The 23924-nt window shown below is 39.8% G+C and overlaps 4 protein-coding genes across 6 annotated transcripts; 2 read left to right on the forward strand and 2 right to left on the reverse strand.

Annotated features, from left to right (window-relative positions):
- Positions 1–1006: 1006 nt before the first annotated feature.
- Positions 1007–6954, forward strand: LOC105449572 (xylulose kinase). 2 transcript variants are annotated; one of them, XM_011688845.1, is made up of 12 exons: positions 1007–1303; positions 2887–2969; positions 3260–3413; positions 3519–3698; positions 4022–4123; positions 4594–4725; positions 4799–4952; positions 5046–5190; positions 5302–5591; positions 5667–5764; positions 5862–6002; positions 6087–6954. In XM_011688845.1, the coding sequence occupies exons 1-12, from the start codon at positions 1250–1252 to the stop codon at positions 6165–6167; spliced, it is 1614 nt and encodes a 537-aa protein (XP_011687147.1). In that variant the 5' UTR covers positions 1007–1249; the 3' UTR covers positions 6168–6954. The 2 variants fall into 2 exon arrangements, with proteins under 2 accessions (XP_011687147.1, XP_011687155.1); XM_011688853.1 differs by lacking the exon at positions 1007–1303 and adding an exon at positions 2390–2736.
- Positions 6873–10374, reverse strand: LOC105449564 (splicing factor 3A subunit 1). The gene is made up of 11 exons (XM_011688832.1): positions 10138–10374; positions 9605–9935; positions 9368–9527; positions 8995–9276; positions 8814–8927; positions 8569–8737; positions 7771–8460; positions 7618–7679; positions 7416–7526; positions 7176–7349; positions 6873–7093 (listed from the first exon to the last, which is right to left on the reverse strand). The coding sequence occupies exons 1-11, from the start codon at positions 10250–10252 to the stop codon at positions 6992–6994; spliced, it is 2310 nt and encodes a 769-aa protein (XP_011687134.1). The 5' UTR covers positions 10253–10374; the 3' UTR covers positions 6873–6991.
- Positions 10375–11099: 725 nt separating this feature from the next.
- Positions 11100–16976, forward strand: LOC105450452 (putative serine/threonine-protein kinase C05D10.2). Its single transcript, XM_011690297.1, has 11 exons — positions 11100–11395; positions 12515–12734; positions 12851–12981; positions 13281–13456; positions 14078–14217; positions 14317–14509; positions 14696–14836; positions 15026–15123; positions 15213–15347; positions 15503–15669; positions 16320–16976. The coding sequence occupies exons 1-11, from the start codon at positions 11306–11308 to the stop codon at positions 16974–16976; spliced, it is 2148 nt and encodes a 715-aa protein (XP_011688599.1). The 5' UTR covers positions 11100–11305.
- A 1206-nt stretch (positions 16977–18182) lies between these two features.
- Positions 18183–23130, reverse strand: LOC105449585 (orexin receptor type 1-like). 2 transcript variants are annotated; one of them, XM_011688870.1, is made up of 8 exons: positions 22525–23130; positions 21349–21491; positions 20790–20962; positions 20444–20636; positions 19933–20033; positions 19681–19804; positions 19279–19451; positions 18183–18848 (listed from the first exon to the last, which is right to left on the reverse strand). In XM_011688870.1, the coding sequence occupies exons 1-8, from the start codon at positions 22707–22709 to the stop codon at positions 18519–18521; spliced, it is 1422 nt and encodes a 473-aa protein (XP_011687172.1). In that variant the 5' UTR covers positions 22710–23130; the 3' UTR covers positions 18183–18518. The 2 variants fall into 2 exon arrangements, with proteins under 2 accessions (XP_011687172.1, XP_011687166.1); XM_011688864.1 differs by having other exon boundaries at positions 19249–19451.
- Between the last annotated feature and the right edge of the window lie 794 nt (positions 23131–23924).

The following is a 23924-nucleotide window of genomic DNA, read 5'->3' on the forward strand; positions in this document are numbered from 1 at the left end:
CGTTGCAGTATATATGTTAGCAACGTACGCTACCAAGACCGTTGTCGGCATCCCCGTGTTTCGACCACTGTTTGCAGGTCTAGCATCACTAGGACTGATTTAAGCCTATTGCCGAAGGCTTGTTACATTTTTATTTTTATAAAATGGCAGGAAAAATATATAAAAATAACAATAAGAAAAGAGATGATAACGTTGTATTTTTCATTGTCGTCGTCGAGCATCTTGGTACAACTGAGTTTTCAGTCGAAGTCTGTAATAGTAACTTGAAATTCTCTTAAAACTGTGGATGAATTTTCATGTCTGATATACGTTTTCAAAACGTACTTTATTTTCAGTTCTTTGCGATTACAAAGATATATTAATACCTGATGGAAGGTGTTTCGCGAGGAGATTGCAAATTGATCAAAGAATATCGATACCTCGTCGCGAGCATCGCGCGTTTTACCTCCAAGACACCCTGTGTTATCCGTTAAGACTTCGAGAGCTCGTCAGATAACGTGCCGCGGCGGCACTCGTGGCAATTGTAACTTCCCTGGGGCAGCAGGTGTAATGCCGTGCAGGTGATGTAACGCCCACACTCCGGAGACCGCCGATAAGGCAGCTCGCGCGCGAACCTCCTCTCCTTTTACCTGGTCGGAGCCCCGAGACTCTCGAGTTACCTCAGGCTGATCTCGTTCCCCACGCGCGTCCCGAACAACACGCGATCGACTCTTGCTCGGCGTTATCGGTGACCGTTTGCTCTCGTAGTCGTGCCCACTCGTCGCTAACAATCTCCAGGCGGATCCGACGAGAGTGCGTTACGTTACGTAAGCGACGGGAGCGTGAATCTTCGCTGATACCGAGAGAACGCGGTTATTTACTTCTCCCCGACTCGACAGGCTGCGGCGGACTCCGCTCGCTGCTCCGCGCTACGAAACCGCGCGCGTAAGCGTAACGCGTGGCGTGGCGTGACGACGAGAGACCGCGACGGCGGCGGCAGCGGCGACGACGACGACGACGTCTAAAGTGCGTGGCGTAGCGAGGGCCGCGACGGCGGCAACCGCGACGACGACGACGACGACGACGTTTAAAGTGCGCCGCGAGGATGTACGTGGGCCGCGCACAGGCCCGCGCGTTCGCCCGCACTTAGTCCCACGAGCAGCAAAGCGGCGAGCGGACACGCCGCCAGGAGCGAGCAGTCGTGGTCGCATTCATTCCGCGCCGGTTCTTATACGACGAGCCTACGCCGATCCTACGCGCGGACGGCAGCATGGACGAGCCGCCGACGGCCACGTATCTGGGTCTAGACCTGAGCACGCAGCAGGTAAAAGAGAAAACGACGACGGCCGGGATACACGAGCTCGAGAGACACGCGGAAATATTGACACGCGAATTTATAAGCTCGGTACGTTAATACGCGATCCAAACAAACGGAAGATTGCCCGAGAGAAGCGGGAAGAGAGAACATCGTGGTCTCTCTCGAGAGAATCATTTCTGGATTCCCTTCGAATTTCTTTTTACAAACACTCGTCATTCGACTCGTCATTCGATGATCCTGCGACGCTCGTCGGCGCACTCGCGCGTTAGGATTGCTCCGACGACCACGTGGAACTCGATCGGTCCGATCGCGCGACGCCGACGGTATTGGCACAACGGTGCCGGGGTGTTTGGCATCGACGCGACCTTCTTGACAATCTCGAGAATACGAGAGCATTCCTTACGGGCATTCCTAATCCGTCTCTCGTTTCTGATTCTCCGAAATCATTTTATCGCTTCTATATTTGATCGTTCCTATTCGTTCAGAAGATGCTTTCGGATAATAAAATCTAATTTATTCTTTCACATTCGTAGCCGTCGAAAATTGGAGTTACTAGAAATTACGTCGGTTCCTGAAAGACGGACGATTTTTCATGGAAAGTTTCCACGCGGGAGAATTTCCAATTAGACTAGTGGATATTCTTTTTTTTTTTTTTCGAAAATCTACGGTCGCACGGAGCGTCTCATGATTATACGCCAAACCGACGCAACGTACGTGATGTAAATGTAGCTTTCCATAAAAGAAATCGGTATCCCGGATGTTTCTGAGAAAAAAAAAGTACAACAAAAGCGCGACGCGCTAATTGCCCCGTAATCGCGGGAATCTAGGTGAGTCTGATGAGCGATGAGCGCGAACGTATTTAAAAATCTCCGTCTTACGTCCGTTCTTTAATTCAATTTCTTAAAATTTTTAACGTTAATCACCACGCGATTCAATTATTAACGCTCGTTACTTAGTCGTCAATGCCCCCGTTCACTTCGAGAGTGATAACCTTAGGAAGAGTGTGTTTACCAAGTTTCATTAGCGTCGAATAGAGATGACCCGCAGGGGGCGAGGAGGAGCAGGACGGAGGGGCTGGGATTTAACTTGGCGCCGGTGTTATGCGGTTTCGAAGTATATGTATGTCAATACGGCGCGGCTGTTTCGTAATTAAGGTATTCTACGCAGGAAACACGCGAGCGAGTCGAAAGAGGAGGTCGCGAGGCGCTCTGACGTCCCCGCGAGGGGTCGTCATTATTATCTAATAGCGCGATAACACACGAGCCTGTGTCGGCAGATAAAGCGGGCAGCACGAAAGAGGAAAGACGTAATCTGCGAAAGCGGCACAAAAATGCGACGAGATAGAAATATTATGGCCGATAATTAACATCGCAGGACGCTAAGTAACGACGTAAAAATCCGCGCGCACCGCGGAATACGAGCATCAATAAAGCGCACCGGTATAGCGATAATATAAATAGCTGCATATCTTCCCGTTGCATGCCGTCATTATCATGGCATTGACGTTTATCCGAACGTACGATCACGCGAGGTCTATAATTCGAAAGATCATTAGCGACCCGACCTAATCGATCCCGATCTGATTTCAGCTGAAAGCAGTGGTGATTGACGACAATCTAGCCGTTCTTCACGAGACCAGCGTGCAATTCGACAATGATCTGCCGGAATTTAGGTACGATCGAAGGGCGATTTCTAAATAAGAATGTAATTTTACGTTTTGTCTTGTCATTATGACGAAAATTAGCTGCTTTTCCCTTTGGACAAATAATTATAAACGTAAAATATTTTTATATATATTATATTATAGACGATCATAACGAGAGAATTTTATCTTTTTTTTATCGCTGCATATATTTATCGTAATATGGATTGGCAAATTAAGCACGTGTAGCGTAAAGCACCTGCAATATCCAGCGATATACATTAAAGTTTATCTAACGAGAGTACATTTCAACGTTGCAGAACTTACGGCGGGGTCATACGGAAGAAGGAGGAGTCGCATGTCGTGGTGGTGCCTTCTTTGATGTGGGTTAAGGCCTTAGACATGATACTAGATAAACTGCGCGTCTGCGGCGTCGACTTTAGCAAAGTAGCGGCCATATCCGGTTGCGCGCAGGTATTCACACGGCCGCGTGTTCGAAGTAAAATCGATTATTTTAAAGATACGCCGTTAGAGATAATAAAGTATGCTTATTTGTACAATTTTTAATGGCACGAGCAGCAACACGGCACGGTCTATTGGGGCAAGGGCAGCCGGGGAAGGCTGCAGCGTTTGGACCCGATAAAATTCTTGCACGAACAATTCGCTACGTCGTTTTCCGTGACTCACTCGCCCGTATGGATGGATTCCAGCACGTCGAAAGAGTGCAGCGTTTTGGAGGAGATCGTGGGTGGCCCGCACGTAAGCATTGCCCCTTCCCGCTCGTGCCCGCGTGTGTAATAAGAATTGATTATACAACATACATACGCGAAATTATACACCAAAATATATCTGGCGATATATGCGCGCTAAAAGTTTATGCGAATGCATATACATTTATTGGCTAACATTAGCTTTCACAAGGGTTTATTTCCGCGATGTGAAATTTCCTAAACGACTGACAGTTGTAACTATGCGAGAACGAATTGGCCAAATATTTAAGACAGCCGACTTGGATTTAGCGTACACACGCGCGGGCACCGGACTCGACAATCGTTTACCCATGGGGCGGTGTGTGATTTCAGAAATTAGCGGAAATAACGGGTTCACGGGCGTACGAGAGATTCTCGGGACCGCAAATAGCGAAAATAGCACGCACGAAGCCGGAAGCCTACTGCAGCACTGAGGTATTACTTACTAAAAACTCGTGGCTTCCTTCAAACAAAAAAAATGAGAACGGCAATCCGAGACCGAGGTATTCATTACGTATGACTATATTCGATTGAACTGATTGAACTTTGTTTTACAATGTATATCGCTTACATTCTAAATGTATGTTATTTTTATAGTATACTAATGCGTAACAATTATTGAGTATATCGAGTTTAGCATTAACTCACCATTGGATTAACTCGCGTTACAATTAATCACGTTTTGCATTTCCCTTTAATACTTCGTTTGTACAGAAAATGAAACGATCTAAAAATTTCTGCGACGTAACCGATGCGCCGTGTGATTTAACGCCTCTAATTATATCACGATGATCGAGGCTGTGCGTCATACGCTTTTGTGCCGCTTCTGAAACGCATCTAAACCGAATGTCCTTATATATTTATGTACGTCCCTCATCTCTTTCTCTCTCTCTCTCTCTCTTCAGAGAATCTCTTTGGTGAGCAGCTTCATCGCCTCCTTGTTTCTGGGCGATTACGCGCCTATAGATTGGTCGGACGGCTCGGGTATGAACCTGTTAAATATCCGTACGAAAGACTGGGATGACATGTTGTTGGAGGTAAAATAGCACTGTACACACATTGGTATGTTGTATGTCTCGCTGTACACTTATGTGTATACATATTTAATAGACCTGCGCGTCCGGGCTGAGGGAGAAACTAGGCGAGCCTGTTTCGTCCTACAGCGATATCGGTCCTGTATCACCTTACTTCGTGGAAAGATTCGGTTTTAACGAAGAATGTAGGGTAATCGCGTTCACCGGGGACAATCCTGGCTCCTTAATAGGTACGTGATATTACTCGTGCACTCGGCCACGATTTTGTAAATGCTAACAACTTTTGAATATCCTGTTGTACTCATAGCAAGAATGATACGTAGGTATGAGACTGAAGGAAGGTGATATCGCATGCAGTTTGGGCACAAGCGACACCTTAATCCTGTGGCTGAACGAACCCAAGACCATAATGGACGGTCACATACTGTGCAATCCAGTAGATGATCAGGCTTACATGGCGTTACTCACGTAAGTCTTCTACCACGATTATTGCAAATAACATAAAAAATTATATTGAAGAGGAGCGAACAGAAACATAAATAAATCTTGTACATAACAAAAATTAATTTTATATTGCAGCTTTAAAAACGGTTCCCTGACGCGCGAAAGGATACGGAACGATGCCGCGCAAGGTAGCTGGCAGATATTCAACGAATTATTGGAGAGTACACCGCGAGGAAATTTTGGCAATTTCGCCGTATATTTCGATACGCAAGAGATCCTACCTTTCGCCATTGGAGATTATAGATATAACAAAGCCAACGACGAGATCTCGCGATACAGTTCGAAGGAAGTGGAAGTGAGAGCGCTGATCGAGGGTCAATTTGTCGCAAAGAGAGCGTACGCCGAAGACTTTGGATTTGTCGTTGGTAAGTCTTTGCAAGTTTCCCTTTCACGATCTAATTTCGCAAGAATTTAAGATAATTTTCTTTCTTTTTACAAAGGACCTAATACTCGGATAATTGCAACGGGAGGTGCATCTGTAAATAAAGCTATACTGCAAGTGCTTTCCGACGTATTTAATTCGCCTGTGTACATCTTGGTAAGTATTACGATAATAATTCTCATTATATTATTAAATTCTTATTTAATATATATGAAGGTACTTCATATACTAATTTTATAATTTTGTCCGATAGGAAGCAGCTAATTCGGCAATGATGGGTGCGGCATATCAAGCGAAACATGGTCTAACGCGAAATAGTTGCAGCTTCGATGAAATTACACGCTGCTTACCAGAAATGACGCTGGTATGTCAGCCTTACGATGACGCCGAATCGGTACGTAAAATAAATTTTTGAATCTCTTTTATTATCGATTATATAAATTAAATTACGATTGATTATATTAATTAAAATTTTTAGATTTACAAACCCATGACCATACGTTATCGCAAAATCGTAGACCGGATATTGAAGAAGAGGAGCGAACAGAAACATATATAAATTTTGTACATAACAAAATGTTCTAAAAAGACCTCTTATACACGATTCTCAAAGTAAATACGAAACGACAAATTTGTGCTTTTTGAGAGAATTTTTCTATATATATTTTTAAATTATTTAGAATGTTGAATTTTATACGCACAATGTGCTTTTTTGTATTTTAAAAGCATTTTATATATGGGTGAGAATCTCTCTCGTGCAATATTATGTACGAATGTGTAAAAATGTCTCTAATCCTCAGCTTTAATTGATATTGTAAATAATTATCACGCATTTTTATTTTTCTAAAGCTTTAAAAATAAAAACGATTATTCTAATACAAAGGGATTGTGGAGATAAAGAGATATATACGTCTTTCTCTCATCTTGAAATAATCTTGAAACATCTCGAAATAATTTATAAATTATATCCTTGATGGATTATTCTAATAATCTAATATACAAAGCGATCGTAGAGAGAACGAGATGTATCCGTGAAATAATTTATAAATTATTTTCATTTTGTAGTTTTAATAATTAACGATATACTCAACTAAATTCGAGTAAATATTGTTACACATAAACTGACGTATATATATATGCGATGCAAAAGTACTCAAGCTTGGATTACAACAAAAAAAATCATTTAACGTAATATTTATTAAAATATAAATTATAATTGTTATATGTTATTACGCTTGATGGATGCTTGAATAAATGCAATGTATATTTTGATCATATATTTATATACCTCAAAATTATAGCGATAAAATTGTTGAGGCTTTGATATAATATATCATAATTATAATAATTCTGTATTTTTAACTTACATATTCACCTTTTTGTTTACTTCTTTCTACCACCTCTCTCCTTTGGTAGCAGGTTGATAACATTACCCGAAGTTAAATTATAATATGCAAGAGTATTATTATCTTTGAAGAACATTCCCTGGAAGCAGAAATTACATTTGCATAAACATCATGTTTATTTGTGATTACGTAAAACGCGAAAAAATTTATTAATAATCTACCTCGTACTGCAACTTTTGTTTCCCAGGTGGCATACCAATTTGCTCGTGAATAAGCGCTTTCATAGTTGCCACAGTATCGCTTGTTTGTAAAGTAATATTCAATGTCTGTCCGTTCAATTTCCATTCAGCCTTCTCTGTCATCATGGGCACAGCAATGTTAATTTGTACGGGACCCTGAAAAAAAGATTGTATATATTTTTTTGAGTTCTTCAATAAATTGATAAATATTGATCTTCTTACCTTATTTCTAGCGAGAAATTGTTGCTCCGGAATTAATGAGTCCTCGGTTCTCAGTTTCTTAGCCTGCGGCTCCTCTTCCAGTGGTTTACTAGCGGGATGTTTCAACCCGATCTTAAAAAATTAATTAAATAAAATAAATCTCTTAAAACATAATACGATAAATAATTTGGGCAATTGTATCATACAACGATAAATTACTTACAGCAGACGGCATCGGCGGCTGTATTGGTGGTGGCGTTGGCATGAACGGTGACATCGCTGGAGCTGTAACAGATTATTTTATCTCGGTTAGCTTTATGTACAAAAATGCGATAACAAAATGCATGTTTGTCAAGAATGTAAAGAAATTTCGTACTCATTAAAGGCGGTGGTCTAGGCGCCATAGGCGGCATAGGTGCCATCATCATCATCGGTGGCTGCGGCATCATCGGCTGGGGTATACCCATAGTAGGCATGCTCATGGTCGGCGGTGGGGGAGGTTGAGCGGGTACTGGCATCGGTTTCGGTGCAGGGGGTTTTGGAGGTGCTTTCAGTGTAGCCTGCGGTTTTGAAGCGGCAGCGGCCATGTGCGAAAGCTCAGTCGCACGATTCACCGGTTTCGGGCCGATCTTCTCCTTCTCCTCGTCCGGCAGAAGACCCTTGACTTTATGTATCTGATGAATCTGCTCTTCCAGCGTAATGTTCGCCCGCGCTGCTCTCGTCGCTGCTTCCACGCTCGAAGTGTGACCGTCCCACGTGACTTTGTCGTCCTTCTTCTTGTCCTCCTCGCCGATCTTCTTACCGATCGCCGTCTCTTCGTCGCCCACACCGAATATATCGGTACGCCTCTCGGCGAGTTGCTTGAGACTCGCCTCGATTGCCGTGCCCGGCGCGAATACGGTCTCCTGCGCCAGTTTGTCCAGATGCTTGTCTCTCTGCTCGACCCAGCGTGGATCCAACAATCCGATACGCATATGTTCCTGCACTTTACTAGCGGGAATACGTTCGCCGGTAATCGGAGAAATCAGATACTCGTCCGGAGCCACAGGGCGAGCAGGTTTGGTCGCTACAAAAATATTGAGTATAAAATAATTTATATATTCGAGCAATTCCAATTGTATAAAATATTTATATATTCGAATAATTCTAATTGATGATTAGAGAATATGCTTACCATGTTGCTTCGGATCATATCCTTTCTTGACCAACACGTTTCCTGGCGTGGGCGGCAACGGAGGCGGCTGCATGTTCGTTTCGCGCTGTTTGGGTTCTTTAGATTTGTGTGTGTCACCTGGTGGGGACACATCGTCCTCGTCACTGGAATCTTCCTCCATATCTTGCACCTGGAAATATGAGTCATAGCATAACGCGAATATTCAAAGTGAATCTATATCGTGCACAATAAAAGAATGCACTTACTTGATTATTATCTTTTGCACGATCGCCTTTCTCGCCTTCTGCACGGTTTTGCGTTTCCTCTTCTGCGTCACTGTCGATTTGCATCTCCACATCCTCACCCTCCTCTATACGTTCCTATAAATAAAGTTAAAATTCATGAAATTTTCAGAAATTTTTTAATAAACATATAAAGCCAACAAACCTGCATGAGGACGCGCGCACCAACTTCGTCCGGTGTCGTAGGCGCCGGGAAATTGCCGACCTCGAATTGTTGGTAGTCCACCGTCTCAACCACGACGAAGTCGTGCCAGTCAATTTGCGCATAAGCGACCCTCTCCCTTTCCAATTCCTCCTCCTCCTTACGCCTCTGTGCCTCCTGATACTTCAAATACTCGGCACGGTACTTCACCTGCTCCAAAATCTTGTCCATATTGAATGCTTCATCCTTGAGACGCGGCAGCAAATCTTTCGGTGGAATTAATACCTGTAAATAATAATACATTAAAAATTTTTCTATAAACCATACACAATACATTTATGTCGATCCTGAAACAGAGCTATCGCTATTCGCCTACCTTGGTGTACTGCTCCAAGAGTTTAGTAAAGTACTGAAACAAGGAATGCTGAGGCCGCAGGAAGTCAAACTGGAAATTCCTTTGCTCGCGATTCATCAAGTTGGTTAAGAACTGCCTCCCGTTACGCGCAACAAACTGAGCGGTCAGCTTCACGATGTCTCTGAAAGAGAAGTTTTATTTATTCGTTTAACGAAACATATATAAATTATTTGGGTATACAAAAATGATTATACATACAGATCCAAAGCAGATATAGAAGGAGGATCTGCGATAAATTCAAACTCGATTGGCGGATCCTTGGGCACAAACGGCTGTTCGACCTGCTTCAGGATCTCCTGCTGCTTCTGGTGGGCAGTAAGGTTGACAGTTTTCCCAGGGGCTGCACCTACCGTAGGCTCCTGGCCCTTCCCCTCCTTGAACTCCTTCACCTTGTGTTGATAGTAAGCATGATAAGGGTCGCCGAAGTTCAAAAAATTGAACTTGGGATTGCCCAATTCGTTCTGCCTGATCCTGGATTCAAACTCCGGCCCGTTCCTGGCCACGAAGCTAGCGGTTTTGTCGACGATATCTGAATTTCTGTATAAGGAAAAAAACAAATAAACGAACGTCATACAATCAAGCAGTATCGCAGCCATAGGAAACTGGCTGGTCGGCGTTTCATGTGTGTCGTGTACGAAATACACTTTCCACGTTGCTCTTCTCCCCTGCAGCGAATATTCGTTGAACGCAATTTGCGCATTTTCGACAACGTCCCTGATGAAAAAGGATACTCCTAACCTCAGGCGGTGGATAAATGATGCCCACGATCGGCTGCGACGAGGGAACGTTGTTCTCCTCGCTTTCGGTGGCCGGCGGCTGCGGCATCGCGATTTCTTGAGCAGGCATTTTTGCTTGCAAACGATGTTGTACTTGCAGCGATAAATATTAATACACTATACTATTATCGGATCGTACGTATCCATTTACACCACGAATCTGACCTGACCGAACATTCCAATACCTCTAATGGCTCTAATGCTCTCATGCACTAACGCCCTCTGAAGAAGCGGCTGTAAACTACATAGCAGCATTCATTTTTCTGCACCGCTGGTATACAATTTGTGGTTCGAGTCCGTGCTACATCCACCTTTCGAAACTGCTGTGACTTTATTCTCAAAAAAATTGCGCATTCGAAAATCATGTCCTCTTTTAAATTACGGATATTTCCGGCGAGTAACACAGTCTTCGACTTTGTTCCGTGATATTGTTGTATTCCATGCTATGTGTACAAAATATAACTGTGTGTAATTAATAATATGATAAAGTTATCTTACAATTAGATATATATTTCTTAATGAAAGCTTAAAAGTATAAATCTTTTTAAATGTAATTTTATACTGGCATTTCTTTTTAATTTATTATATTATATTATATTATTGCTTATAAACTATAAGAATTTTTTTATATAAACATATTTTCAATTTAAGAATTCAAAATTTAATAAAAACGCGATCTCGAAGTAATACTGGAAAAGTGCAAAAAAAAAGAGAAAAAAATAACAAATATTTATCTCAATTTATCTTAATTAACTTTTTTTTTTTAATTTCGCCCATTTCTGACGTGTTCTTCGACGACCGCCTCGCACTCGGTCTACTTGTAATACATACATCTATACAGGCGACATCGCTGGCAGCCGTGGACACGGTCGCCTCGGCAACTGCCGTCAATTCCGTAAACAAAGGCACGCATTGTCGTGTGCCGAGGGTCGCGTGAAAAAGAAATTTCCTCGACCGGGGGTCGTCCCGCCCGATGTACGAAGATGTGAATGCGCCGCGACGGCTCGCACTTCTCTCCGCGTCCGCCCGAAAGATTCACTCACGTGCGAAGGCTCTCCCTCGTCCTGGGACTGCGTCTTCAGCGACCTGAGGGGTAACCGCCGACGGCGCCGCTGCTGCGACGATGTCGGGGAAAAAGACCGCGGAGAAGGTCTCCGAGATTGACGCGCACATCAGCAAACAGTACGATATCGTGCGACGTCTCGGCAAAGGGGTAATGTTATTATTCCCATTTACCCTTCCGGCGTGTGGGAAATTTGGCGGATAACGCGGACGCGAGCTTATCTGATCGCGAATTTATCCTCCGTGTAAAATAAAGAAAATTGACGTAAAATATATACTGCGCGAATTGACGTAAAATATATGCTCGTCTAAATTGTAATTTTACGCGTCAAAAGTTATACTGTATTTTATTCGGAGATTGCGAGGTATATTTTTATAAGTTAATATGAAAGAAATATAAAATTCAGAGATGTGTACGTGGATATTCCAGATATCTATCAAATTTTTAATTGCGTTAAGCATATACAGTTTAGAAAGTAAACTATATAATTTAATAGCTATGCCGCTTGAAATTTTTCTGAAGAAATTGATAAATTAACCAAATAATAATTTTTTTGTTATTTTGTCAAATTTATGTTATAATTTTTCTACAATTGCTTCATGCGCAATTTTCTTTCGACTATTTTATCCTCTCTAGTCTATCAAAAATAATTTTTTTTTATGTTCTTATCATTATCTCGATAATAAGAAATACTGGTGTGTAGCGTGCATTATGGTATGTAATAGAAATTTCCGTTATATTAATGTTTTCTCCAACTTTTGAGAATATCAATAATCGTCATGATTATTCGTCTCGTCAAGAAAAGTAAAGTCGGAGACAATCGATAACGTCGCCGTCGCAACGACGGCAAACGGATTATGGTACCGCAATAAGCCAATTTTTGTTAGACATCTATTTACATAATTTATATATGATGACAGGTTGCAGTCTCATTCACGTCGTTATAGTAATGCAAATTTATACAATACTCATGATGCATTGTGCTTGCGCATTTCCTATTCATATTTTATGGCATGATCAAAGAATAATTGCAATTGTAAAATTATAAGATATATAAGAAAATTAAAAAAAATATGACTATATAAAATTATTTTATATATAAAATCCGTGTTTACATTAACGTACACTTGCTTAAATGTTGTTAAGAATTTATTGAATAATCATAATTTTGATAAGAATATATGGAAAAAGATTACAAAAAATTCCGATTTTTTAAATCGATTTTCTAATAACTGTAATATTGTTTAGTCTTTCCCTTTTTTTATACAGGCTTATGGTATAGTATGGAAAGCGATCGAGAAGAGAAGGAAGGACACCGTCGCGGTGAAGAAGATCTTCGACGCTTTCAGAAATCAGACGGATGCGCAGCGTACGTTCCGCGAGATTATGTTCTTACTGTCGTTCGCCAATCACGAGAACATTATAAAGCTGATCGGACTGCATAAGGCGGACAACGATCGGGACATTTATCTCGTTTTCGAATACATGGGTGAGTTTTACCCGGTCCGAAGAAGAATTCGCACACAAATACGCACACGAAGGTTACGATATGTGCGCCGATTCTCAGACTTTTGGCCTGAAACACGTTTCGGCCCGTTTCCCCAGAAACCGATCTCCACAACGTCATTAAGCGGGGCAACATCCTCAAGGACATCCATAAGGTCTTCATTATGTACCAACTTTTTAAGGCGATCAAGTACATACACTCGGGCAACGTTATCCACAGAGACTTAAAGGTGATGCTGAGTCTTGTGATTCTAAAAGCACTTAAAAAGTCTCCGTGAATTTTTGATTATTAAAAAAAAATATTTCTAGAAACTTTCACAATATAACTCTAATTTTATATAATTTTTATGTGCGGTATAATTATAATTTTTTTTAAATTACATAAATTGCGCAAAATTTTTTATGATTCGTAAAGCACTTTTTTAATTTTTAACTTTTCATACAAAACTTTTAATTTGTTGTGTCTATTCGTGGCGGAGGAAAATGCACTGTTCCATTATGTCGAGTTTGCGCTATTCTTTCATTGCAGCCGTCCAACGTCCTTCTAAATGCGCAATGCCACTGCAAGATCGCGGACTTTGGTCTGGCGCGATCAGTTACGCAGATCGGTGAGGGTGACGGCGAGACGGGAAGTGATCCAACTCTGACGGACTACGTCGCTACTCGCTGGTATCGCGCACCAGAGATTCTCATAGCTTCAAAGAGGTACACGTTTATTTAGTTAAATTGGAACAAAATTATGAAATGCCGTATTAAATTGTAACCGTAACAGAACTCTGAAATATCATTTTGGCCTGCTTCCGTCCGGAACGTTGTGAGGAGTTAATTCGCGTTTCCATTGATAGTACACGGAGAGAATTTTTTTTTTAATTTACCCTGCAAATCATGTTAATTATGGGACAATATAGTATTTAGGCAAATTTTACTGTGCACTACAATAAGATTTCGCAGTAAAATTTATTGTAGTGCACAGTAAAATTTACCTAAATACTATATTGTCTCACAATTAACATGATTTTCAGGGTAAATTTTAAAAGGAAATTCTCTCCGTGTATGAATAAGAGTAGTTTTGATTAAAATTGAGGGAAACATCATTATTAATTTAAATAGATGATGATTTATCAACAATAATTTATAATAGTTTAATATTACAAAAATAAAATTTACTTATAATAATTTAATGATAGAGTTTAATGTTATAGAAAATATCTGTATGTATATTTACATATATCGTTCGTACTTTTTTAATGCCATCTTTTAAAGAATTTTTTTTTCGACATTGCAAGAATCAGATTCTATTATTTGTGGCAATATAAATATTTTTAGATACACAAAGGGGATAGACATGTGGTCCTTAGGCTGCATTCTTGGTGAAATGCTACTTGGAAAGCCTCTCTTTCCCGGCTCGTCGACGATAAACCAAGTCGAGAGAATAATGACAACCTTACCACCACCGACAGATGAAGGTAATTCTTTTCACTTTCAACTGTTTAGTAAAATAAAGAAAAAAGAGAAAAAGGAAATCCCAGTGACTAGGATGGACTCCCTCGCAATGATTTTTTTAGATCTAATCTCGGTCAGCGCCGGTTACGGAACCAGTTTGTTGGAAAAGACACCCAATAGACCTAGACGGGCTTTAAAAGATTTGCTGCCGGAAGTGTCGGAGAAAGCTTTGGACCTTATTGCCAATTTGATAGTTTTCAACCCCACGCAAAGGCTTACCGCAGTCGAAGCGTTAGAGCATCCGTATGTCGCCGAGTGAGTATTTTTATGTATAATTTTGCAGGAAGTAGATATGTTTAAAATCAAATTTATTTTGTGTTTTAAATATGGTTTAAATGTTGCAACAAGAAATTAAAAAATAATTTTTTTTTAATTTCTTGCTGCAGAATCTAAATTATATTTAAAACACATCTTTAAATCTAAATTATTCCTTTTCAACAGTTTTCACAGAAGGGGAAATGAACCGGAGAGAGGCTCCAGCGTTGTACCGTTATTAAGTGATGACGTGCAGCTCTCAGTTGACGAATATAGAAATAAGCTCTACGCGATGATGGACGAAAAGCATCGAAAACACAAAAATATGTGAGCACATATTTATTCGCCAACCAGCGATTATTATTTCATAATGGAGATTGCGTTGCTTAATTCAAATATGACGTAGTCGGTTTTCTCCATTATAAAAAATAATTTTAAAACACAATTAGATATATATTTATATGTTTCATATATTAATCATTTTCTTCTTTTTCTCGCGTCAACGCATTTCTATAGGTCAAAATCCAGGCTGCGGCGATTGTCTGAAAGCATTAGGAAAGAAACCAGTCACAGCAGAAGTAATCCGGTGATCGGTCAAGGTGACGCGATTGTCGGTGAGAGGAATATATTACACGAGATTCTTTTATCTCCTGCGATTCTATTAATTTTTAATTTATTTTCCCGCAAACTATTTTCTTTTCAGCGTGCTCGTCGTTGCCAAGCAAGAAGACAATCAGGCCATCTCAAGATGATAATACTGCTCGCGGTGTTGCAAGAACGATGAACAATTCCATGGAGGCGCCGGCACAGGAGACCTTAACAAATACCCGGCACAATGGTAAGAATTTCACAATAATAGTATCTCCTGTATCAACTTAAAGCTTTGCGGATAAACGTGGAGATTAATTCACGGGCGTGACTGTAACATCGGAATTAATTAAACTCTCGTTGAGATTATACCAACTTTCAACCGCATTTGCGATCGATTGACAGTTAGGAACGTGGCGACACAGTACGCTTGTAACTTGACCAACGGAAACATGCCTCCGGCAACGGCCAAGAGTTGCTTTTACTTTAATCAGCAGCAACAGCAGCAACAGCAGCAGCACTCGCAGCTGTCAAAGTCCCAACGTTCCATTCAGTCGGATCAGATGGCCATGGTGAGTGTAACCATTATTTTCTCACACTCTCTCCTTTCCCACTGTTTGCTCTGTCGCCCCCTTAGTCAAGAGTCATCTTACGCAGGAAGGTAAACGGTAAATTTTGTTATTACAGGCTGCATGTCGTGTGGGATTTGCGTTTAGTAGGTACTGTGACCGCTCATTTTACGCACCACTTAGGAGATTGCATTTAATTCATTTAATTTATGCACGCTACGTTCGGCGCGTTCGGTTTGGAAGTTGTAACTCTTATAATCCCGTAATATAGTCACATAATTACCTCAATTTAGGCAATTCATTATCCCGATAAAAACGATAAATTTTAAATAATGACAGAATAATATAAGAGATTTTATGAAATTAATTTGCAATTTCAACCGTAACAAATTATTAATATTGCACAAAACAAAAATACTGGAGTGTGCTTTTCCATGGTGCGTCATCTACACGCGGAGTTAACCGCTTCGGTAAAACCTTCCTCGATTTTCATCATGTATATAAAAATAAAAAACTACTCCACACTCTTGTCGATGCGCCTGCTGATCGCCGTATGTCCATCAAGATGATCGCAATCGATTCATGCTGCCGCGTATCATTCGCGTCGCGCTCGAGATCCCGTCGTGTGCCCATCGGAATTTTTTCAATTTCAGTACGGCGCCGGAGGCAGATCGAATCAATTAGCAGCAACGGCACAACGCGCCGCCAAGCCACGAAGAGCCGGCAGGCAGCAGATCCTCACCCAGGCGCAGAGGCCCTTCGCCTCCGCGTCCGCCAATTGTCGCGGCGACGATCATCGGCCTAGAACGATGCCGGCGAAGCTGATCAGGATCAGCGACAGTACGAACATTGTCAGACAGCCCGGCAATGTCGCGAGGACCGTCGTCAGGACCGTGAACGTCAGGACGACGGCGGGGGATGGAGTCAGCAGTCCGGAATCGCCGCCGTATGTCAGCCAGCATTCGCAGACCATCCGCAACTATCTGAATCAGACGGTGCCATTGCTGACGCAGCAACATCCCCGCGTGCAAAGCCGCACCGCTTGCCGCAGCAGGGACAATCTCGTCGACAGATCGTTCGCCGTCGCGGACGCCGCGACGACCAACAACCGAGTGAAGAGTGCGGCGCCGCGCGGTCAGGGTGACAGATTACTGCACGCGCGGCACAGCTTCGACGCCGGCTACGTCGGCCAGAAGAGATCGTCGACGACGTGCGACAAGTCGAGGTTCCTGAACAGCCACAGTCAGAGCCACGGCGTGATAGCGGAGTCAGTTTACAAGGATCTCTGTAACGGGACTGTAGGATGGTGAGTGTGCGGCGGGTAGGCTTCGCGGGGGATGAAGATCACGATCGGACGGGACAGTCGCGCGATGATCGCTTTGCTTTCTCTGTCGAGAAGATCACGCGGGAGGGCCGAAGCGCGTAGAACAGATTATATACACGCGAGTTCTTCTCATGGAGATTTTTTTTCTCCACGGGAGGGATGACGCGCTCTCGACCGTCTCGGGGATTTTTGCGGACGGAATCCGGAAAAAAATCTGCAGTCAAAGCGTTTTCAACTTAGGTCGACGCGAAACACGCAACATTTTCAAAGAATATCACACCTCTTTCTCTATTTCTTCTATAGATCTATTTTGTAATAATTATATATATATATATATATGTATATATATATATATATATATAATTTACATTTGATGGATAATTTTTTTTTTTAATATACTGTCTTGTAGTTTGCTGCAATGCAAGCAATATTTTGTAGTAATTATATATATAATTTACATTTAATCAACCTTTTTTATATATTCGTGTTATAATCTGCTGTAATGCAAATAATTGTAAAAATTGAAAGAAAATTTATATTGATAATTTCGCGATTATAAGAAACTGGCAGTCGTCGTAGATTATCCTAGCGTTCGCTCGCTCATCCTCGTGCAAGAAGCATGCCGCCTCATGCGAACGCGATACCAGGTTCCTGAGTAAATAAACAAGTTTTACACAAAGTAAATGTATAATTAACGATATCAGTGTGCTCTCGGTATTTCGAGTTCCCACGGGTCGAGAACCGTCAGTCACAGGCGATCTCATAAATATCAAAGTTTGAAAGTAATAATATGATCTTTGGAAATCACTACTACTACCTCATATTGTGGCCTACTTTTTATACTATGTAAAATATCGAAGAGGCAAACGAGCATGTATAAATGCTTTCTCTTCCCTTTTCTATCATGAAAATACGACAATAAGCGAGATCGTATGATAAGACAATAAGAGATCGAATTTTTTTTTATGGAAAGGAAAACGAACATCTTTTCTCTTTGGTATTTTCCCGCAATTGGGAGTTTGTCTTCAATCGTCCATTTCGAACGAACAGCAGAAACAAAATAAGAGGCAGAAATTGCGTGGAGACTGCGGGGATCATTCCCGTGGGAATACGAAGAATGTAATGGGAGCTTTAGGACGTAAGCGATATACGGATTCATGTGGGGCCATGCAGCGGTGCATATGACCATACATATTTTTCTATGACATTTTTATTTGTATAACGTGAATATATGAACACGTACATACACGAGACACACGCATATATACATGCACGCACGCATCACCACTCGTAGGTAGATCTGTCATCGGTTTAGTGTACAAATCCCATTGTATCATACATTGTGTCGTAATGTCATTGTGCAGCGATGATCGATAGCGCACAGACTCGTTGCGTGCTACATTCGTATTGTGAGAATAAAGTTTTAATAAAAAAAAAGGGAAAAAGCAAGGAATCTTTTCAAATGGGAAGCAATTGACAATTAACAGATGACCTATCCCTAGAAGGAGGATGATTGGCAGAGGAGCAGTTAACGTCGCCCGTCTGTGGTACAGAGGGTGCCCGACTCTGGCCGGCTGGTCTTCAATTCGTTCTTGTCTTTATTCTGCTGTTGATCCCGCCTATTGTTGCTCTTCGACGAATCATTCTGTACGTTCGAAGCGTCACAGATATTTCTCATCTCGATGTTGATACATTTCACGTTATACGGATGCTCTCTACTGCAGTGCGCCGGGAAGAACTGTTGAAGTGACATGCACGATGATGTGAACTCCTTCTGTCGCTCTGTCAGAATAGCACATCGCATTCTTATCAGCTTTGGAATCTGTGGCACGTCGTCGTCAGCGATCGTCATTGCGTTCTGCAACAGTATCGGAAGAAATTATCAATTTTCGTGCGTGTCGCGTGGCAAGCAAGCGCCGACGCCAAATTTGATATTGTCCGTCAGACATGGAATTAAAAAAAGTAAAGATGTCCTTAATGGAGAAAATATCGTGTTTTGCAATTTTGACGTTTTAAAGTAGAATGAGACAATAATAGGATAATGATTGTCAAAAATATTATGTTAAATCTATATATATATATATATTTTTTTTACGATATTCCTAAAATCTCTTTCACGTCTAAAATCGTCGATACCGAATGTACCTCTTTGTTTTAGAACTATATATTTCTTAAAAAGAAACTAAAAATATAAAATTTTAGGAACATAAATTATCTTATAGTAATTTCACTACCATGCAATAAAATTGAGTATTTACAAAAAAAACACGCATATGTAATTGATTTACTCTTCGGGAAGGATCATGTTGCGATAAATTACTGGATACGCAATGTAGAATTCTCGCGAGATTCTGACGAAGACCGCGAGTCATCCAACAGTAAATCACAGGATTCATGGCGCTGTTTGCATGTCCCAGAAACAGGAAGTACTTCAGCGTGACGTTTGTCGATGTTGTTGGATCTATGAACAAAGCGTATAAGAAATTGAGAAAAATTAATCTGATTATCATGTTTTAACGATATGGAAAAGATCGCATATTTTTATTATTAGACTTCATCGTAAAATTTACTTGGACACCATTTATATAGTCAAGCTAGTAAAAATGGGAAGTATATTAGGCTACTTAATTCAATTGCAAAATATTATAAATATCTTTGAAAAATAAAAATTTTTGCAAGCTCGCACTTACCAATAACATTAACGTCAATCAAATATTTGACAATATTATAGGGCATCCAGCACAGACCGAAAAGTATAGCGAGGAATAGTAACATCAATGCAACTCGTTTTCTGTCCTGTCGTAATCTGGAGCCCTGTAGAACAAAAGGTAAAGGTAGCATGACGAGAATAGATTCTACGAATTTTTGGCTGAGTTTTTAAGAAACTCTAAAATGAAAATTGTTAAATTACAAAATTTTAGAAGCTCTCTCATTGATCTAACCTGTCGCGAGCTGATGCTTTCCCTGTTATCGCAGTCGAAGGGTGGCTTTCCAGACCAAAGAGTGAAGCCAATCAACGAGTAGGCTAGTAATACAATGAGACCTAAACACACGATAAGAAAACATGTGAAAGGAAAAAAAACAAAGACAGATAATTTTGCAAAGTACTTATTCCAGTCACGTATGCTTGTGTAAAAATAAACGCATGTTAAAAAATAATATACTGCCCTTGTTTACTAAAAGTAACTACAAGTACACTAGTTCAGTCGCCTTTACTCAGAAAGCATTATGTACAGAAAACCAAAATGGAAGATGCATAAGCAAGCACGCGCTCCCGCGCGTGTATATACAGTTAAATTTAAATTTAGGTTGTAGATTTAAGATTTATGCATGGCAATCTGAATGTATAAGAATCCGACATGTACGTTTATATAAAATGATATAAAGCAGAAATTCACCGCGTAATTTTATGAGAGAATAATAAAGTTTTTATACATTTATTTATGATCTTACATGGAAAAGCGGTAGAGAATAGGAAGCATACGTTCCCGAAGACGTCTTGTCGGATTCCCAGTGACGTGAGATCCTCCGTGCACATATTGAAGTCTGGCGGCATCGGCGAGATGCTATTATGCGAAAAATTCTCACTTGCCATCAAGTCTAGAGTCATATTGATAACTTTCTTCATTGGATTATGGAATTTCATCTACGGGAAAGGGATGAGAAGAGGTGAAACTGATAGTGTCAAATATATATGATATATAAAATAAAGATGTAAAAATTTTCATCAGCTATTTCATCATTAGTTTCTACGATTCGTCAATCAGCACAGACTTAGGTTATAATCTAGATGACTTACTGCTTCGTAAATCGTAATAAAGAAAGCCATGGACGTCAGCCAAATACCCACGATAACGAGAATGATGTTCCTATGACTACATATGCAACGGAGAATCATGGGTTTTCTTATGGCCAGATACCTATCTATGCTCATAGCGGTAATAGTGTATACCGAGACAATAACACCTACACCTGTTGCAAACACGAGTGGTTATGAAATTAAAAAATTTATATACTGTTAGGAAATTTATATACGTCATAAAATACTCTGTATATATATTTTATGACATATATAAATTTGTAAACATAAATTTAATATACATATATTTTTATATAAATTTTATATATAAATGCACATATAAATTTTCTTTCTAATTGGATATAATGCATTTGTGCTTGTAATGTTTTTATGTATATAAATAAATGACATGCAGAAAATATAAGTACAGAAAATTATTAAAAAATCAGCAATATTATTTACACAATGAAATAAAAAATGCATTCGAATAATATGATCAATGCGATTAGATTGGATGATGAATTATTGAATTATACTTCTCGACTGTAGAAATATTTACTTTGTAGATAAGAATTCAGTTTGCATAGGAATTCACTATGATTCCATGACATCGATATTTCCTGGCTGATTGTCATCGGCATGCATATTGTAGCAACTATTAAATCAGCCACGGATAAATTGATCACAAAATAATTTGTAACGCTGTAAAAAAAGAAAAAAAATTGTATCTTTATTCTTTATATGATATGTTCTTGTTCCGTTAATAATATTTAATAAATATTTTATAATACTGAAAAAAATGTTTAGAGTTAACAAATTAACTTCAATTAAGATAATTAAGATAATTGATAAGTGTACGAAATTGGTGAAAAGCTCCGTAATCTTACGTTCTTATTTTCGGAAATTTATTAAATCATTTTTTATGACAATCAAACGAGTGTACAATTTATTAAAAGCTTTTATATTTAAAAAATTTTAGTCAATAGTGTTCTAAATTTAACACGATACTCGCGTGGCGTTAAGTATTATAGAAACATTAATCTTGATCGAGATTGCTCGTTTAATCCCGACTGCGGAGAAGATGCGAATTATTGCTCTAATGAAAAATATATTCTGGTGCAGTGCTCGTAACTGCTCAGGTATTTCACATAAGCGCTGCATATATCCGTGGTCGCTTATTTCCGGCTTATATACGAATACGCGGCGTAGCATCGTATCATGCAAACAAACTGTTCGCGATGCATTCATAATGGACGATGCAGCAGCTGCCGGTAGTAGCTCTCCGATTATTTTTCAACCAGAAATTCGCGCTCCCACGCCAAGTGCCACGGAAATCGCGTATACAGTAAGGTCACAATGAGCCACTCGGGAAAGCCATCTCGCATCGTCTGCTCTTCAATTTCGTTATCTAATGAATTCGGCTACCGGTGATGTATTGTTCGAGAATGTGAATCTATGATCCCGACATTATAAAAATAAAAATTTATAATACAATTCATTGATCTGTTTGTACCTCTATTTATTTGATAAAAAAAAAGGTTTGAAACAATCACCAAAAATCTGTCAAAAATGCAGCATAATATAATTCAATTAATAAAAATATAAAATTTGGTAGATACAGATGCTAATTTCGCGTCTTACCTTTTTACGAACATCAGAATATATTAGATTAATTAGATAATTCGATATTATAATTAGTACACTCTGAACCAAATTAAAAGAACTCCGCACATACCTTTTTAAATGATATTTGCAGATCATAATAATTACAAAAATGTTAGCTATCACACCGATTAGCACAGTTGGTGCGTAGAGCATAATCAATAGGTAGTCCTTATCACTTCCATGAAAGTAATCGTAAAACTCCCATAGTATCTTGACCACAGTGTCGTTTTTTGATGATAAGGTCTTGTTCGCCATCTCACTGTGATCTTCGGTGCGGTCTTACTTTACGACTGGATCCCGAGTCCGACCAAGGCCAGGGGCTCGTACGAAAATATTAAAATAGAAAATAACGATGAGAGTCTCAAATAATTCGGGAGATTACAATAAGAGATTTACGGGTCTCGATCCCAACGGTAGAAATCCGCTCAAACGACTTTTCTTCCGAGAAACACGAGGAACAAGTTTTCGCAGTTTTGTCACGGTATAGCGACGGCCGAAAGCCTTGTGCACAATGTGGTCCAACTTCTCGCAGTTCTGACACTTTACATACGAGGAATATTTCTTTTTGGCGTCAAAGCTTGACGCGAGAAAAGGGTTCGCGGTGGTAGCACTTCGAGTAGCCGTCAGGATCGCGGCACCGGTTTGAATTGGTAGCGGTCGGAGCAGACGCACGCATGAGACTGTTTAGAGGCAGCTTTATTTCCCTTAGCGTTTGTGTAGAAATTCGAGAGACGGCTGTAGCCAACGGTGTTCATACAATTACACAAGCCAGTGCTTGTAGATATTTTCTTGACGGTCGGTTTTATCAGTGCTTCCTTTCAATCTGTGATCTCTAGCTTGTTTATTCATTAATAAACAGTATTATAACAGAGTATTAATAAAACGTTATACGAATTCAAATAAAAGCTTAAAAAGTTTTAACTGACATTTTTGAAATATACGTACATATTTGTATGCCTATTATTTATTATAAATAAATTGATTCAAAATTTTTACTCTAAATTTTTAATTAACAAAACCGACGTAAAATATTTTACTTAAAATAATCTTTTCTAAATTATAATTTTAGAAATTTTCAAAATACAAATTCCATTTTCTAGGCTTTTCTACGAAATTTATTCTTTTATAAAATAGCGTGCGTTGTAGAATATAGGCTACTAAATTTTCTTTCCTTATAATTTTTCTGAATATTTTTGCTTTTCATATAAATAAAAAAAATCTGCTTTTTTATTTGTTTTTATCAAGAACAATCTAGAGCGAGGAAATAGATTTTTATTGAATTTATGAATCTCGAAATAGAAAATGTTTCACCTCGATATATATTTTAAACATGTACCGATGCGCGTAGCATGACTGCCGCACCATTGTAAATTGATATGTAAACGACTTATTGTTTACAGACATAATATGTTGTATAAGCAACAAATTCTTGTGCTGTGATATACGCTAAAAAAGTACCTATAAAATTGT

The sequence above is a fragment of the Wasmannia auropunctata genome, unplaced genomic scaffold (assembly GCF_000956235.1).
Source record: "Wasmannia auropunctata unplaced genomic scaffold, wasmannia.A_1.0 LD336111.1, whole genome shotgun sequence".
NCBI classification, from domain to species: domain Eukaryota; kingdom Metazoa; phylum Arthropoda; class Insecta; order Hymenoptera; family Formicidae; genus Wasmannia; species Wasmannia auropunctata.